The sequence below is a fragment of the Haliotis rubra genome, unplaced genomic scaffold, assembly GCF_003918875.1.
Source record: "Haliotis rubra isolate DU_JTF1 unplaced genomic scaffold, ASM391887v1 Scf239, whole genome shotgun sequence".
Classification (NCBI taxonomy): Eukaryota; Metazoa; Mollusca; class Gastropoda; order Lepetellida; family Haliotidae; genus Haliotis; species Haliotis rubra.
The window spans coordinates 387836-405330 of NW_025766436.1; the positions used below are offsets into that span (position 1 = coordinate 387836).

The 17495-nt window shown below is 42.8% G+C and overlaps 1 protein-coding gene across 1 annotated transcript in view; it reads right to left on the bottom strand.

Moving 5' to 3' along the window:
• Positions 1-17396, bottom strand: part of LOC124278518 (protein neuralized-like) — a 68245-nt gene extending 50849 nt beyond the window's left edge. The window contains exon 1 of the mRNA XM_046714232.1: positions 17214-17396. Within this exon, the coding sequence (XP_046570188.1) occupies positions 17214-17247 (34 nt within the window). The 5' untranslated portion in view covers positions 17248-17396. The remainder of the gene's footprint in view (positions 1-17213) is intronic.
• Positions 17397-17495: the final 99 nt, after the last annotated feature.

Consider the following 17495-nt stretch of genomic DNA (forward strand, 5'->3'; position numbering starts at 1 on the left):
GACGAATTATTTTCAGCAATACAAGTCCCTGTGATGAGGCCAATATAATACATATAATAATAATAATAATAATGACTAGGCAGCGTTTCCTGGGAGAAGTCCCATTCGCTGTCTGGGCTGCGTGTAGAGGGGGCAAGGGCCCTGAGCTGATGATGAGCCTTACCAGCCTGACTGTGCCAGGATCACCCAAACCCTCTCTGCTGCTTATTATCTTTAATCTGTAAAACATAATAATAATAATAAGGGCCTGATGATGTACTCCTCATCGTGGCGGGCCTATATAGGGGAATTATATTCCCTGAACTGAACGTACATCACCCAGTATGGGCTGACCCCCCGAAGCTGGGAAATTACTGGGTTACTACAAGCCAAGAAGAATTCAATTTTTCACTTCCGCAGCCGTCAGCCTTCCTCCGGTAAAGAAACAAAACATACTGGAGATGGGACTTGCCCCAGGGGAAGGCACAGAACCCGGCCAAGAATATCTTGGTCAAACCATCTCAAATCCACACTACTTGAGTGTGCGAGAGCGACAGGGTGGCCTGATAATCCACGCATCAATGGCAAGTCGCTTAAGCTGCATTGGGACAATGCCATGCCCATGTATGCTTACCTGACGGAGCAAAATCTCCGCGACCAATTCCGGTGTCTTAAAAATATCATACGCCGTGAGCCAGTTCAACCCATAACTGGTGCCCGTCAGGAACCTTTGCATGAGCAGAATGCTCAAGTGGCAGCAGACCCAAAACTTCTAATGGATGTCCGTGTCAACCTCTTTCCTCTTTCTGATGGAAACTCTTCTGGCATAGAGCCAATTGGCCCCCGAAATGTCGGACCCTCACTCTTCCTCTTCTTCAGTTGCAGATGTTTCAGAAAATCCTGTGTATATTTTCTTTCATTCTATTTATGATGAAATATCTGATATACCTTTAGAAAAACGGGGGCCAATTCAACAAACAAATTTATCTTTTCCCAAACATGAAATTGATTTATTAAATGACATTATTTCTATGAAACTTTCTACGGACTGTTAATTGAAGTTAATTGTTGTGTCTACGCTGCTGCTCGAACCTTGGAGGAACTTCACTGAGTTTCCAAAGAAAAAACATCTAATACTAAGAAGATTACACAAAAGAAAAACCGGTTTCAAGTAAAACTAACGGAAACTAGAAAATACATTTCCTGGATAGAGTTGTGCCTGAAAGACAAGACAACAAAAGAAAAGGTATTTCTCCAACTGAAAACAAGCGGTGATGGTGAGCATGATAAACGGCCTCCCATGGATGCCAATGAAAGGTTCTGGTCTGTACCCGGCGTGGTGGTCTGTTGTGGTCTGTACCCGGCGACTGTAACCTTGAGGCACCGTGGGGCCGTGATTATGACCATGCAATGCATGAGAAACTAACTAGGTCGTTTGTCTGTTACATCTCACCAGATTGCCTGAGAAGTGTTATAAAAAAAGTCCAAATCTAATACAGCTCCAGGGCCTGATGGCATTCGAAACCGGTATTGGAAACTGTTGCCCTGTGTCCAAACACCATTACTACACTCTTTCAAGACTCTTGTGGACACAGGTGATGTTCCTCCATGGTTCTGCGAAGGTCGCACAATACTTCTCCCCAAGAAAGGAGACTTGACTGATCCCAAAAACTTCCGCCCTATCACGTTTGAATACACAATACAAAATCTTCACAGGGTGTTTGACAAAGCTCGTGTCATCTTACTACTCTTCAAATGATATAATTTACAGAGAGCAGAAGGGAGCAAGAAAGGGATGTTGGGGGTGCAAGGATCAACTTCTTGTACAGAAAATGATTTTGGAAGAGGCTTAAACATATCACCGCAACCTCTCCATGTGCTGGATTGACTACAAAAAAAGCATACGACTCTGTCCCTCACGAATGGATTCTGAAGTCTCTGCGTTGAATTGACCTCCCGAGCGACTACTTGATTTACTCAAGTCTTTAATGAGTTGCTGGTCGACTCAACTTGAGATGTACTCGCAAGGGCAGGTGCAGACTTCAGAATCTATTCCAATCAGAAGGGGAATTTTTAAGGGGGACTCCTTCAGTCCTTTGCTTTTTTGTTTGTCTCTAAATCCTTTGAGCTTTCTGCTCAATAAAGAGGAGGGTTACCATCCCGGACCTCCTCAGCACAGATCACCAACACCACTTACTCATCTCCTTTACATGGATGACATCGAGCTCCTTGCCAAAGGAGATACCAATTTGAAAGAGCAGGTTCTCCTTGTCGAGTCCTTTTCTAATGATATTGGCATGACATTTGGACTCGACAAATGTAATACCCTTCATTTGAAACGTGGCAAGGTAGTTAATGATCAATCGGTCAAGTTACAAGGGGGAGGAGTTATTGAGCATCTTGTGGAAGATCAGGCCTACACCTATCTTGGAATGCAAGTTCGAGACAAGCTCCAAAATGCCCAGATTCAAGAAAAACTTCGGGCCGAGTATAAATCTCGCTTAAAGAAAATCTGGAGCTCAGAGCTAAATGCTCGAAACAAGGTCAAAGCCACCAATACTTTTGCTGTGCCAGTCCTTTCCTATTCCTTTGGAGTAGTTGACTGGACAAAACAAGACATCCAGAGTCTTGACCGTCTGACCAGAAGGATCATGACTGATAACAGAGCCCACCACCCTCGTTCCTCTCTCAACCGTTTATATATGCCAATCAATTCGGGAGGTCGGGGTTTGAATAATGTGGAAGCTCTTCATGATAGAATTTTATTGTGTACTTTTGCACATATTTATTTATCAGATGATCCTCTGGTGATGCATGTCAAGACTCATGATGAAAGCAAGCAATTCCACAGCTATTTTAAGCGTGCCAAGGTTGTTGGACAGAATCTGAGATCTGAGGTTGATTTTGTTGATGGCGATGTACTGCTGGACGGTACAGTGATGGGAGTAAACCAGGTGAAGTCCTTCACCAAGTCTGCCCAGAGTCGGTCTTTTGTGGAGAAGCTTTCTGAGAAGCCATTGCATCGTGTGTACATACAGTGTGTGGAACAGAATAGCAATCCCACCGACTCCTTCGCCTGGATGAAGTCGGCTGGTCTTAAATGTGAAACTGAGGGCTTTCTTTTTGCTGCTCAGGACCAGTCACTTCCCACTCGTAATCGCCTAAATGTGATTCTTAAAGAAAATATCAATATGAAATGTCGACTGTGTAATGAATTTACAGAGACTGTCCAACATTTTGTCAGTGGATGCCCTTCCTTGGCACAAACAGCATATCTTAAACGACATGATGGCATGGCTCGTTGCTTTTACTACTGTCTCCGACATGCCTGTGGCTTTGACTCCGAGGTCCATCCATGGTACGACCCTGAACATGTCCAGGGCGTCATGGAAAATGATACTTTCAAACTTCTGTGGAACAGGCCCATATACAGCCTCAGAAGAATTCCTGCCAACAAACCTGATATTGTCCTTTTTGATAAAGCCAATGAATGTATTTATATCATTGAATTTTCTGTCCCTTTTGACACCAATGTGATTGGCAAGATTCAGGAAAAGCATGATAAATATGCGGACCTCACCTTTGAAATGTCTCGCTTGCATCCCAAGTACACTGTCGTCAGGCTCCCCATTGTTCTCGGTGCCCTTGGTTTGGTACCTCCTGATCTCTTGGCGCAGATCAGGAGAGTGCCCGGGTTCTCCACCTGGAGCACAGCCCTTCTGACACTCTGGGTGATGCAGAAGGCTGCAGTGTTGGGGAGCCTTCATATTCTCCGGAAAGTTCTTGGTGGGTTCGACTGGGCAGCGTTTCCTGGAAGAAGTCCCATTCGCTGTCTGGGCTGCGTGTAGAGGGGCCGAGGGCCCTGAGCTGATGATGAGCCTTACCAGCCTGACTGTGCCAGGATCACCCGAACCCTCTCTGCTGCATATTATCTTTAATCTGTAAAACATAATAATAATAATAATAATAATAATAATAACCTGATCTTGTCCTTTTTGATAAAGCCAATGAATTTATTTATATCATTGAACTTTCTGTCCCTTTTGACACCAATGTGATTGGCAAGATTCAGGAAAAGCATACTAAGTATGCGGACCTCGCCTTTGAAATGTCTCGCTTGCATCCCAAGTACACTGTCGTCAGGCTCCCCATTGTTCTCGGTGCCCTTGGTTTGGTACCTCCTGATCTCTTGGCGCAGATCAGGAGAGTGCCCGGTTTCTCCACCGGGAGCACAGCCCTTCTGACACTCTGGGTAATGCAGAAGGCTGCAGTGTTGGGGAGCCTTCATATTCTCCGGAAAGTTCTTGGTGGGTTCGACTAGGCAGCCTTTCCTGGGAGAAGTCCCATTCGCTGACTGGGCTGCGTGTAGAGGGGGCAAGGGCCCTGAGCTGATGATGAGTCTTACCAGCCTGACCGAGCCAGAATCACCCGAACCCTCTCTGCTGCATACTATCTTTAATCTGTAAAATATAATAAATGTCACTTATAAAGTGCAAATGTCCACACATGTATGAGTGCTCAATTCATATCCCGAATATTGGTTAACGAAAAAAGATATTGAGTAATGATTACCATAAAAAGTCGGCACTTATCTACAGTAAAACAGTATACCAATATATTAAAAAAAACTGTCTTCTGTTTTAACCATGTCAACAATGTGACCAGTGATCACATACAATCAAAGTAGACATACAAGAGTGTTGACTATTTTCCTGTTCGTCTAAGATAAAATGAATTAAATTCATGAAGGTATACAGTTTGATTCACTGAATATGTGAGTGAATCATAACAGCCTTTAAAGTCACATAAGAAATATAGCCTCTGGACCGGATGGATGCTGGCTGCCTTGGCCTATATTCAGGGAGATGTTCAAAAAGAGTTCCACAAATGACAGCATTGAATGTTGGTGGAACTGTGAACATATATATGATAGGTACTGCTGCATGCAAGGGTAGCAGTTCTGCATTATCCCATGGGAAAGAGCACAATATTCCTATCTAACCATTCCTGAAATGAAATGTCACATTTGTGTCAATCAAACTATAATCACATATTCAACCATATGCCAATCTGGGAAGATATAGCTGCAAAAGTGGCAATAAAGACCCATAGATTTCAAGTTTCTTTTCACCATCTGAACTTCCTGAAGTGATTTCTCTTCAAATAAGCTCACTATTTGGGTTAATGATACAGAATCAGTTGTGACACACCTGTTTTGCACTGTGTACCTTAAACACATCTAACTTTGTGACTACACACGGTTGTAGCGTAACTCAGAAATAACTTTATGTGAACATGTGGATCATGGCAAATCCCATCAATATACAGAGTAAGGATGCCACGATACATCGATGCATAGTTTTAGTTTTTTTCTAAGACGATACAATTATTGATACATTCAAAACTGTATCGATACTTAGTTTTGAAAGTATCGGTTTAAATATGTTTCGTTTACATTTTGTATCATGTTTTTTTTATGTTATGAGAGTTATAAATGATTTTTTTTCATGCATAAAGATGGGAAATATGTAATTTTTAAGATAAAATTAATATTTTATACTTATCCTGACTCATGATTATTTGCTTTCTCATCCTCTCTTCGAAGGGTCAAGTGGAAACTTGAATCCTTTCAATTCCCTTGAAGCAAACGTACAATCACTCACCCTTTATTACCTCCCCTGGTTTCCCGCCAAAACCCTTGCACGTGACCTCCCATGCCTTGGTCCTCACTCTCTCCGAAATATGCCCCACTCAGGTCTACAGGGAAACCCGTGTGGTGAGAGGGGACGGTTGGGAGGGCTTCATCTCATGAGTCAGGATAAGTATAAAATATTAATTTTATCATAAAAATTACATATTTTTCCTTATCCTGACTCATGATTATTTGCTTTCTCATCCTCTCTTCCGAAGGGTCAAGTGGAAACTTGAATCCTTTCAATTCCCTTGAAGCAAACGTACAATCACTCACCCTTTATTACCTCCCCTGGTTTCCCGCCAAAACCTGGCACGTGACCTCCCATGCCTTGGTCCTCACTCTCTCCGAAATATGCCCCACTCAGGTCTACAGGGAAACCCGTGTGGTGAGAGGGGACAGTTGGGAGGGCTTCATCTCATGAGTCTGGATAAGTATAAAATATTAATTTTATCATAAAAATTACATATTTTTCCTTATCCTGACTCATGATTATTTGCTTTCTAAATCCGACGGATAGGTGGTGGGTCAGCCACCTATGGGATTCCCTGCATGATTGTATTCACGTCAGCGTTCGCTCGATTTACCCCCTGGGAATTTTCTTCATATGCGGCTAACTTCAATATTATCTTGATGTTAATTGGGGGACCACCTTCTTATACATTCGTATTAGAAGTAAACTTCTTAAGTTTTGTGGATTTAGTATACTAGACGTTGTGTTTTCTAGATATTCTGCAACGATCCAATATGTTTACGGTAAGAACATTACCGAAACTGGTATCGCAACCCATCTGTTAAGGCAAGAACATTACCATAACTGAGTCTATGTATCACTCATGCGCTGTTTTATCTCGTAAAACAGGGGAACATGGACTCTTAGCCGATGGCAATGGAACAGTTGCATGGCGTCAATGAGTCTTCGTGACAAGGGTGAGATTCTTCATCGTCTGGCCGGCATAGTGAGTTGTTGTGCTACGACTAGAGGGCCGAATTGATGTATACCAGATACATCTTCCGTGGAGATGTCTCTCAGGTAGTGGTTAGCGAAGACAGTGTCTGACTTCCAAAAGCAGCCTTCCATTATAGATGATATTGAGCAGTTTCCATGTAGGGCGAGTGTCGAGGCCAATGCTCTTACTTCATGAGGGTTATATGCTCTTGGAGGTTCTAACCCTGCTGCTTTGTAGGCCCTTAAGATCACCGCTCTGATCCAAAAGGAGACCGTAGTACGGGAGACTTCTACCGTCGTAGCGGGTGATAGCGGGATAAATAGACGCTTGAACTTCTTCCTTCTCGTAGCAGATTTCTGCAAGTAGATTTTCAGCGCTCTGACCAGACATAATGATAGATCTTGAGTGTCCTGTGGACCCAAGATAGTTGATAATGCTGGAACGTAAAATTGACGATCCGGTTGTCCCGGGCAGCTGATTCTTTGCTATAAAGTCCCATCTAAGGCCTAGATGGACTGGGGGCGGTGGGGTAGCCTATTGGTTAAAGCGTTGGCTCGTCACGCCGAAGACCCGGGTTCGATTCCCCACATGGGCACAATGTGTTAAGCCCATTTCTGGTGTCCCCCGCCATGATATTGCTGGAATATTGCTAAAAGCGGCGTAAAACTAAACTCAGTCAGTCAGCTAGATGGACTGCTTCCCTTCTTCCCGTCGAATCTCATACGGCTGAAGTCAAGGGCGTGTATCTCAGACATCCGAGCTGCAGTAGCCAAGGTGAACAGGAATATCGTCTTTTGAGTTAATAACTCAAATGTCGTCTCTGTCAGCGGCTCATATACCTCACTTATGAGGTGCTGTAGTACTATATTGAGGTCCCAAGCTGGTGCCCTGAACTTCTGTTGTTGATCTTCTAACTTGAATTATCTCAGCAGGGCTATAAGTTCAGGCACTTTGATCAATTTCACCCCTGTCTTCATGGTGATGACCGAACTGATTGCTGCAAGATAAGTAGACAATGTGGAACCCTTCAGATGTCTAGTGGACCTCAAATGACACAAGTAATCTGCTACTTGTGGATTAGTCGCTCTTCTGGCCGTGAACTTATGTTGAGCAGCATACTGTTCAAAACTTCTCCACTTGTCATCATATAGATTACGTGTAGATCTACGTAGAGCTAAGGTTACTGCCTTGGCTGCTCTAGTGGAGTATCCTCGACCCTTCAAGCAGTATGTGATATGTTCCATACGTGTAGCTGGAACGCTTTTGGGTTGCCGTGTCGCTGCTTGGTGTGAGGATGGACGAGTACATTCGGCCAGTCTGGGAGTCATAGTACAGGTTCGCCGTGAAGATCTATGAGGTTTGGGAACCATAGTCTTGCTGGCCAGTAAGGCGCTACCAAAGTCAGTTGTAGGACCCTCGTCCGGTTGATCTTGCGAAGTACTTGTGGTAACAGGATCGGTGGAGGGAAGGCGTAAGCCTTCATCCCTTCCCATGATATGGCTAAGGCGTCGACAGCCCATGCTAGCGGGTCTGGCACTGGCGAGACAAATGTTGTCACCTGATTGTTGAAGCGAGTCGCAAACAGGTCTATGTGAGGACAGCCTAGTTGGGCTGTTATCCACTGGAACACCTCCGGATGTAACTTCCACTCTGTGGGAGATGGCCGTACTGGTCTGGATAGAGCGTCTGCTAAGATGTTCTTTGCCCCTGGGATGTGGCAAGCCCTCATCTTCAGGTTGATTTTGTCTGCGATGTCGAATAGCTGGAACGTCAGTTGAAGCAGCGGCACTGATCTTGTGGACCCTTGTAGATTTATGTAAAAGGCAACCGTGGAGTTGTCTGTGTGTATCATCAGTACCTGATTCTTTAATTGCGCCGCCCAATGTAGTACTGCTTCTATTAATGCTTTCAGTTCCAGCTGATTGATGTGCAGACCCTTCTCTGTTTGTGACCACCGCCCTGCCATAACTTCGTCGTTGAGATGTGCCCCCAACCTTGGAGGGACGATCCACGAGAGAAGTCTGTTGTAATTTGGCTCTCTCAAATAGGTTCCACCGCAAACATTCGACTTTATTGTCCACCAAAGCATGGCTTGCTTTAGATGTTGTGGGATGGCAAACTTCAGGACATCGTCTAGATGCGCTATCAGGAACCGTTGTAGCGGACGAAGTTGTCATCCTCCTCTGCGGGTGAGAGCCTGTGCCGACGTCAATAGACCCAAGATTCGCTGCCACGTTCTCAAGTCTAGTAGATTGTTGAGAGCGTCTGGTATGCACGACTGGATGCTCTGCCATCGGTCATCTGGCACCAGAATGCGATTTTCTGACGTCAGGAATCTGATGCCTAAGAATTGTAGATCTTGGGTCGGCTCCAACTCCGACTTCTGATGATTCACCAGCCAGCCCAACTGTGTCAATAGGTTGATCGTAAACTGCAGTTGTAGTTTGAGTTGATCTTCATCTTGATGTGCCTGGATGCCGTCGTCTAGGTAGAAGGCACTTCGTACGCCCCTCTGATGGAGATAAACGACAATCGGTTTGGTTATTCGTGTAAATAGCCACGGGGCCGACGAAATTCCAAACGACAGTACCTTCCATTGGTAATGACGACCTTCGAACAGGAATCTCAGGTATTTCTGTGATTCTGGATGTATTGGTATGTGCAGATAGGCATCTTGCAGATCTATGCTGGCCATGAAGTCGTTGGGTCGGATAAGATGTCTCAGCTGAGGCAGATGTAACATCTTGAACTTCTCTGGTTTCAACAGGTAATGCTTGTTGAAGCTCTTCATATTGAAGATTAGACTGAACTTCTCTTGGGAGTTCTTCTTTGGTACCAGGAAAATTGGAGAATAATACCCGGGCGTCAGTCCGCGTTGATCGACTACCTCTACTGCATCTTTTACCACCAACATCTCGATAGCTTCGGTGAGCTTGTCTCGCAGTAGTTGCAGGTACTTGAAGACCCACAGTTGATCTGCTCAACGGTGGTGTCGACTGCAACAGGACACTGTAGCCCTCTCGTAAGACTTCTGTGACGTAATCGTCCTGTAGTATTCTCCAATTTTCCCAGTATAGTCCCAGACGTCCACCCACAGATGACGGTTGTACCGGAACGGCTGGGGGTGGAAGCGACAAGTCGCTCCGAACCTTCTCTTCAGTAACGGGATCTTCTGCCACTGCTGGAGATCCTGCCTCGGCCTGAGTAACTTCTGACGTTACTGGGACGACGAAAAGATCCCATGTTGCCACCACGTGAAGGCGCAAACTTCTCCTTTTTGGCTCTCTGAATACCAGAGAAACGGGATCTTAGTTGACTACGCTGAGTTGATTGACGCACCATGGTGTTCATCGTCTGTACGGACTTGATCAACATCAAGTCTTTTGAGTCTTGAGATACTTCACGTGACAACTGCCGGATGCCGCCATCAAATAGGGTAGGCACTGCCCAAGGCTTCCTTAGTTAAGGCTTGGTGTAGACATCTGGCCACATACTGGAACTCAGCAACCCTTGTTGACGTAAAAGGGTGATGCCCCCCGATGTAGAAGCCAAGTGATCGGAGATAAATTCCTGATTTTTACGCTGGACCACTAAGGTAGACTTGATCATCTTTTCTTCTTCCGTCTTAGGATTCTTGAAGGCGTACATCAATGCTTTGTTGATGGCTCTAGATCTTGCTAACCCGTAGAAGGCTCTACGGGTTGTCGTATCAAGTTGCGCCATTCTCTTATCTTCCACCTTGTAACTGCGAGACTTCGAGTCAGTGACCAGATATAAATCTTCGTCAACTTCTGGCTCCTTGTCGAACTGACTCATGTTGTGATGTCGGAATCGTTTAGGGTTAAACTGCAGAGTATGTTGCCCCTGTGTCTTCGAGGCCTTCTCGAAGGCTGCTTTCAGGTTGTCTGAAACCTGCGCAATGGGCTTCATTGGCAGGATAGTAATTGATTCGTAGTCATCATCCTTCATACAGTACGTCTCTGCCTGATTAGCGTCTCTAGCCGGGGACGATAACGGGAGACCATCAGCCACCCACGCCAGTACCTCAGCTTCAGTGAAGATGGCATCATCGTCTTCAGTATGCTGTACTCCATCTGCCAGGCCTTGATGTGAGATGTCTACGTTGACTGCTGACGACGTAGTAAATGACCGGTCTGCCATCATCTCCTCTACTGCAACGCTGCTCTAAAGAGCCGTCTGCTTCTTCTCCCGGTCTAGCTTCATCTCCATCGCCTGCATCACCCTACGTGTGATTGTATCAGCAAAGTCTTCAGCGTTGACCACCGGATGCTGCTGCGGGATTACTGGAACTGTCTCGCCTGTCGGCCTCGCAGACGGGTTAGCGTTCGCAAACGCTAACGGGTTCCCGCCTGACTTTTGCGGTCTCTGGTTCTGCAACGGCTTCATTTGACTGCTTGCGTGAAAGTGAGTAACTTTCAATAGTCTATCTGCATCACTGCTCTCGGTAGACTGCAACGATGACATCGGCGATGTCATGCTTCTAATCTGCGCTGACAGTATCTCAGGACTGGAAGATCTCTGCGACGCTGAAAGGAAAATCTCCGGCTGCAACACTGGAGGACTGCCGAAGCTGGAACCATCTGCTTCAGCGCCAGGCACATCAATATCTGTTGATAGACGCTGCATAGACGTATGTAGCGCCAATCTCGCCGATTTACCAGATTGGGACGATCTAGATGAGTGCCTGGATGATGATGACTGCTTCCCTTAAGCCGTCGTCTTGCTCTTCTTATGTTGTGATGCCTTCTCTGCTGGAGGGGACTTCCTTTTACTTACACTACAGTGTGTGGAGATACCTTCTCCTTTACGGTTGACGTCGCAGAGTTAGGCTGGGATGACATCATATATCAGCACAGCTCAAGCCGTAGTCACAGCAACTCACAATTCTCACGACTGTATCACCTTCTCACGCAGTCTGGTTAACTGTACCAACAGGTTGTGAAATATTACAATCAAATTCGCAATCACATGTGAAAAAATTTACAAGTAAATTTTCACAATTCAATTAATATATAAGGTCATAAATTCAATATATACACATATCATTATACAGAATAATCAACATCAAGACATATTCAACTCATAAACCAGACAAGAAGAACACCAGAGTGTAATTCAAGCGTAGAGATGTGCTGAATCACTGTTTACACTTGCAAAATGTAAGCAAACAGTCATCTGAAAACGGAGTAAAACGTGAATTAATTTGACATGAAATGTACAAATTTTGTTAATAATATGATGAATAATATATTAATAAACACATTCACGGCAGAATTTGTGTTATAATTCCAAAACTTTTTAAGTTATATGCCGAGAAAGGACCCTGAAGTGACCGCCCAACCGTCCGCTAGGGCGATAGAGGAGAGAGTGAGGACCAAGACATGGGAGGTCACGTGCCAGGTTTTGGCGGGAAACCAGGGGAGGTAATAAAGGGTGAGTGATTGTACGTTTGCTTCAAGGGAATTGAAAGGATTCAAGTTTCCACTTGACCCTTCGGAAGAGAGGATGAGAAAGCAAATAATCATGAGTCAGGATAAGGAAAAATTAGAACTTTTTAATCTCTGAGAATAAAATATGTTGATCTTTTTATGGACAATTATAAAATATGAAAACTTATATTAATGTTCAAAATGTAACTAAATTTATGCAATAATGCCTCGAAAAAAGGTATCGGGATACATATCGAATCATGACATGGGTATCATAATACGTATCGATTCATGAAACTTATGTATCGTGACATCCCTAATAGCAAGTGTTCCAAATGATCTAAATGAAGCTTTATGATCTAAATACAAGGCTGCGATTCATCAAGGACAGACCATGTGATATTCTGCAATACACTGGTGCAAGGTGTTTTTAATTCTTGTTGTTGCTGTTGTTTAGGCTCATAGATTTGAATAAAAAATATCTGGTTTTGCAAATGTTTCTGAAAATATATATCCAGTCACCATACAAAATGCCTCCTCCGAGATTATCCAATTGCCAATCCCTGGGGGGTAATTGTTTTAAATGACACAGTCCTTGGAGTGCCTTTCTTGGGACCAAGGATATGAAAACAATCTATTTTGGTCAAGTTTTAGACTAAATGATTGGTATAAAATGTATGAACATTATGAACATCAGACTGCTATTTCAGAGAAAATAAACACAGTTATCCTAATTTCTGCACATACAACAATGCCTAACAAAATAGAAAACACAACTTTAACAGTGATTCATCATGTTTCAAATTATCTGAAAGTGTCTCATCACCTGTCAGTTTAGATCTACATGCCTTTACTGAAAGGATATGTTAAATAGGTTTTTACTTCTCATGATATACGATGTTCACCAATCTCATCACTCTAGAAAATTGTGTATACAGTTATGAACATAAACACATGTCAGTCTGGTTGCAGCTCTCTCTTTAATATCCTTTGTAGTAGGGATGTCAGGATACAGGTGCCTCACGATACGATATGTATCTCAATATTTCTGACATTTAGCACATAACAAGCAGCCATTACCTGGACGGCAAATCATATCTTTTATCATGTGTATAGTTAGAGATTACTGGAGAAAGGACAACTGACCAAGTACCCATCAACCACACTCACAAATTCAAGTCATATTTAGTGTTCTGTAAAGGAAAACTACTGGTACAAAAGATAAATGTGATAAGCTCAGTTTCATAATCTGTCCTGTTTGTATTTGACAAAACAAGAAATAAACTTTCTTCAGTTTCCACTCTAGTATTGTCAATTGCACAAGTTCGATCAACACTTAACTTCGATCGTCCCGTCTCTGTAGTTCAGATGTTATGAAAGCTAAAGCTTTATTTTTACAGGTTACGACCAATGGTGAACCACCCAGAAGAGGCCAATATTGGAAATATTTGTCTGCAGTCCAAGACAAACGTATAATGCTGTTTTCTGGATGGGATGGAAATTTGGGAAGCTGCCACTACCTTTGCTGTTCCATTTGCTACACTTCATCATTCATGACCGGATTTGTGGGATTCTATTGAATGCACTACTACTTAGAGAACCCCTACTGTCCATAGAACAGCAGGGACTTGTTTCACATATTGACGCCATGGCAAATTTTGGGCACGGCTATACTAGCTCGGAGCAGAGACCATATAATATTAATCTGAGGTTACCACTACTGCCACAGACCTAGCAATTCATCTTAGAAAAATGTCAAAGGATGGTTCTATGGATTCATGAAACAATGGCCTGATCTATTGCTGTAAGAAGGCATGAGCCCTTAAATACAAAGAGCGAAAGCTACCTCAGAGGAGAGCGTCACTCATTATTTTCACAAGCTTGGACACATCATGGATAGGTATAACCTGAAGACATGCCGTCATCAAATTTATAATGTTGATGAAAAGGGAGAATCACACCCCACCATCAGTAGCTACATCGAGTCAGAGTGCTCCAGCTGCAGTTACAACATCAAGATCAAGTACTACAACTGTTATAGGTTGCGGCAATGCGTCTGGTAGTCCTATGCCACAATATTTCGTATTCAAGGGCAAGAGGATGCGGGAAGAACTCCTTTCAGGAAGTACACCTGGCGCAGCAGGCACTGAAGCGACTCAGGCTGCACAAACAAGGAGATATTTCAACACTGCAGAAAGTCCACTTCTTATTGTGTACGATGGTCATAGATTCCATGTATGATGCACATTAGCATCACATTATTCTGTTTGTACTGCCTCCCCACATGTCCCATGGATGTTGGTTGCCTTGGACCCATTGCTAAAATTTACAACCTAGGTTATAAGTATATGCGAGAAAATGCCACCAGTTTAGTTGATACACATTCGGTTTGTGAACTTGGCTGTAGAGCTTATAACCTGTTGCTGACAACAAATTTGCAAAATTCTTTCAGAAATTGTACCCATATGACAAGTCTACCACCGCCAATATCAATTTTTTGCCATCAACAGTTTTTAAGTCAACTGCACTTTCGCTGCTTCCTGATACTGAAGTTATTAAATCAAGTGTGCCAGTTACAGACACAGATGTCACTTCATCTACTGAGGCCAGCTGGATTCCTTAAAGACAAGTCGACTATACTTCTCAAGAAAGCTGTGCCTACTAAAAAGAGAAACATTTTGAACACTGTTGTCGGGGGCAAGGTTATCATCGAAGACGTTATTATGAAGAAAATCATTTCCCACCAGACTGTCAAACCGGCATCCCAAATGAGAAAGCATACACCTATATCAGGTAAATCTTCAAATAAAACTACTGTCATTGCGACCAAAGCAACAACTTCTGCAACTTCATGTACCAACTCACACCAGGACAATATTTTGGATTCGAATGATAGTGATAAAATATTTGTATCTGATGAGGTTCAAGCTGGTGTCTCATTAATAGTGACAATCTGGGGACAATGTACCCACCCTACATGTCAGCACTGGGCACATTTACATTTCTGCATGACAGTTTGTGTTGTGCGTCGACACAATGAGCCCTTGTCACGATGAGGAAGAATAACTCCCTGTATCATACCTGTAAATATGCTGAATATTTGTGACTTTTCATCGCTTTTTAAATGTAAGATGATACCAATATGACTTGTAACTCTAAAAAAATGCTTTCTTCAGTTTTACAATATACCTACTGACATGTTTATGACATTCAGAATTCATGTGCAACTTGGCAAGTGCACCCAAAGTACTCTGTCACAATACAGACCTGTTACAAACTTCTTAAAAGGCTTCTTTATGGATGGAGTTGAGTCCTTGTTTCGAATTGAGCATGGTAGAAGGGTGATGATGGGTCAAATGTGTGTATGTGTTTGATGTGTTTTAGTGTTGGGAATTGGTTGAAATCTCACAATTGATGATTGGTTTATTACCAACGAGCTATCATAAAAAAAATTGGTTAGCGTCATTTTTACAATTTTCCTGTTCAGGTTGTTATTGCAGATAAGAATAACATGGTTCCCTGTTGCTTTTTGTCTTACTTAGAGATTGCGCAAATTGCATTTGCGACTTTCACATCCAAAGTAAAATGATGCAACTTGCTACTTTTAACTGATGACTAATATTACGTTAATATAACACCTCCCACAGAAATATTCAGTTATGACTTTTCAGTAAATGAAGTGAAGTTTCTAAGAATTAAACCTGTTTTAAGGCCCTGACAACTTTTAAGATATGATCCACCTTCAAGTAGGTCCAAAATCGTTTGTGTTTGATTATGAGAAAATGTGATCAATTGCTTGGTCGTTTGGTAACGGCGACCAATCTTCGATTATTTCAATTAATCGGACCACCACTAATGTGTTTCCTGTGTATGAAATATGGACCTTGCATACCACAGATACTGTTTTTTTCACTGCAAATTTCATGCATCCCTGCATTCATAGTGAACTGGAAACTTACAAATATTTCCAAAACTGAGATATAAATTTCCTGGATGATTTTCTCAAACTCACCTTCCATGAAATCGATGATGCTACTTTCCATATCCATGTGAAGACATGCGTTTCTATGTTTCGGATGGGATACGGTGGCCAGCATGGTCTGGCCTTATCCAATCACAGTGTTCGCGAATAGTGTCTGACCCTCTGACAAATCCGGCAGATTCGCCAACGGTCGGATAGAAGTCTACAACCCACCGGCCCCAGTGTCCAAATGTATATTTCACAATGACTTTGACTGAAGTTCTTATATGTGACATGTGACACTTGTTTGCTATTTTTTTCATCTTAATTTTTCTTATGTTTGTTAATAATTGCAATGCCACATTATAAGAAATGTTAAATCTGAAATGTGTGTTTAATTTTATTCCATGGGTCCTGTGAATTTTCAATGGGTCAGACAGACATCTTAAACTTACAGGACCAAATGTCCTGTTACTTTGAAACACCCTTCGTGAACACTGCAATCATATTTGGAGTATTGTATTATCTTAGGAAGAAGAGTAAAGCTAGCCAAACTTGTTATCAGGATGGTCTCGCATTCATCAAAGCACCAAATGCATCATAAAAGAGCTTTAGGACAAGGTTTTATATCAGATATCTGTGCAAAACTGAAATACTAATACATATATGTCAAAATATTCATGGATACTAAATCAAATGAATCGAGAATCGTGTGTTGTATCACGCAAAGTTTGCTTGAATTGTGACATTTCTAGCTACCATTGAAGCATAAAGTGAAAGTAGGTAGGTGTTGCTACCTACTGTGACATACATATAATAAAATGGCAGGTAGATTTGCAAGTATCAATCTGAGTTGAGCGAAGTCTTATTTTCAGCCACAAATATCATAAAAACAACGCGCTGAAACCGACCACCACAATTAGCATAGCATTTATGAATGAACTGTTCATGGTTTGGGTGTAAGGTCATGTCATCACTGCCAGCCAACGTCATCGAAAAGAAAGGGTTCGACTCTCGTCACTAGCAATGCTGACAGTGGTCTGTTTACAAACACATCATTACTTCAACACCCATTCAAAAACGTATAAGGCACTCGCAAACAGTTTAATATTGTCATGATAGCTACCTTCACAGAAAAAAAATAAACAGAGCTTATGACAACCGGAAGTGTAAGATCTTACCTCGGCCATGGTACCCCGATGTTGAATTCCCCATGACGGAGGCGACAGCTTGCCGTGCGTCCTTGGGAGATTGTTCGCAAAGTGGATATTAAAATATACCCCTGATATCAAGGCTTTATTCGATCCAGCATCAAGCACTCCGAGCTCGTTTTTCCACCTGCAGACGCCATTCTGACCGGAAGTGCGCGAAATCAAATTCTTCGTCGCTTAACTCATGCGTTTTATATATATAACACATACTTTAACACACACTGCACGGTGTTAGTTTTATAATTTGAAGTA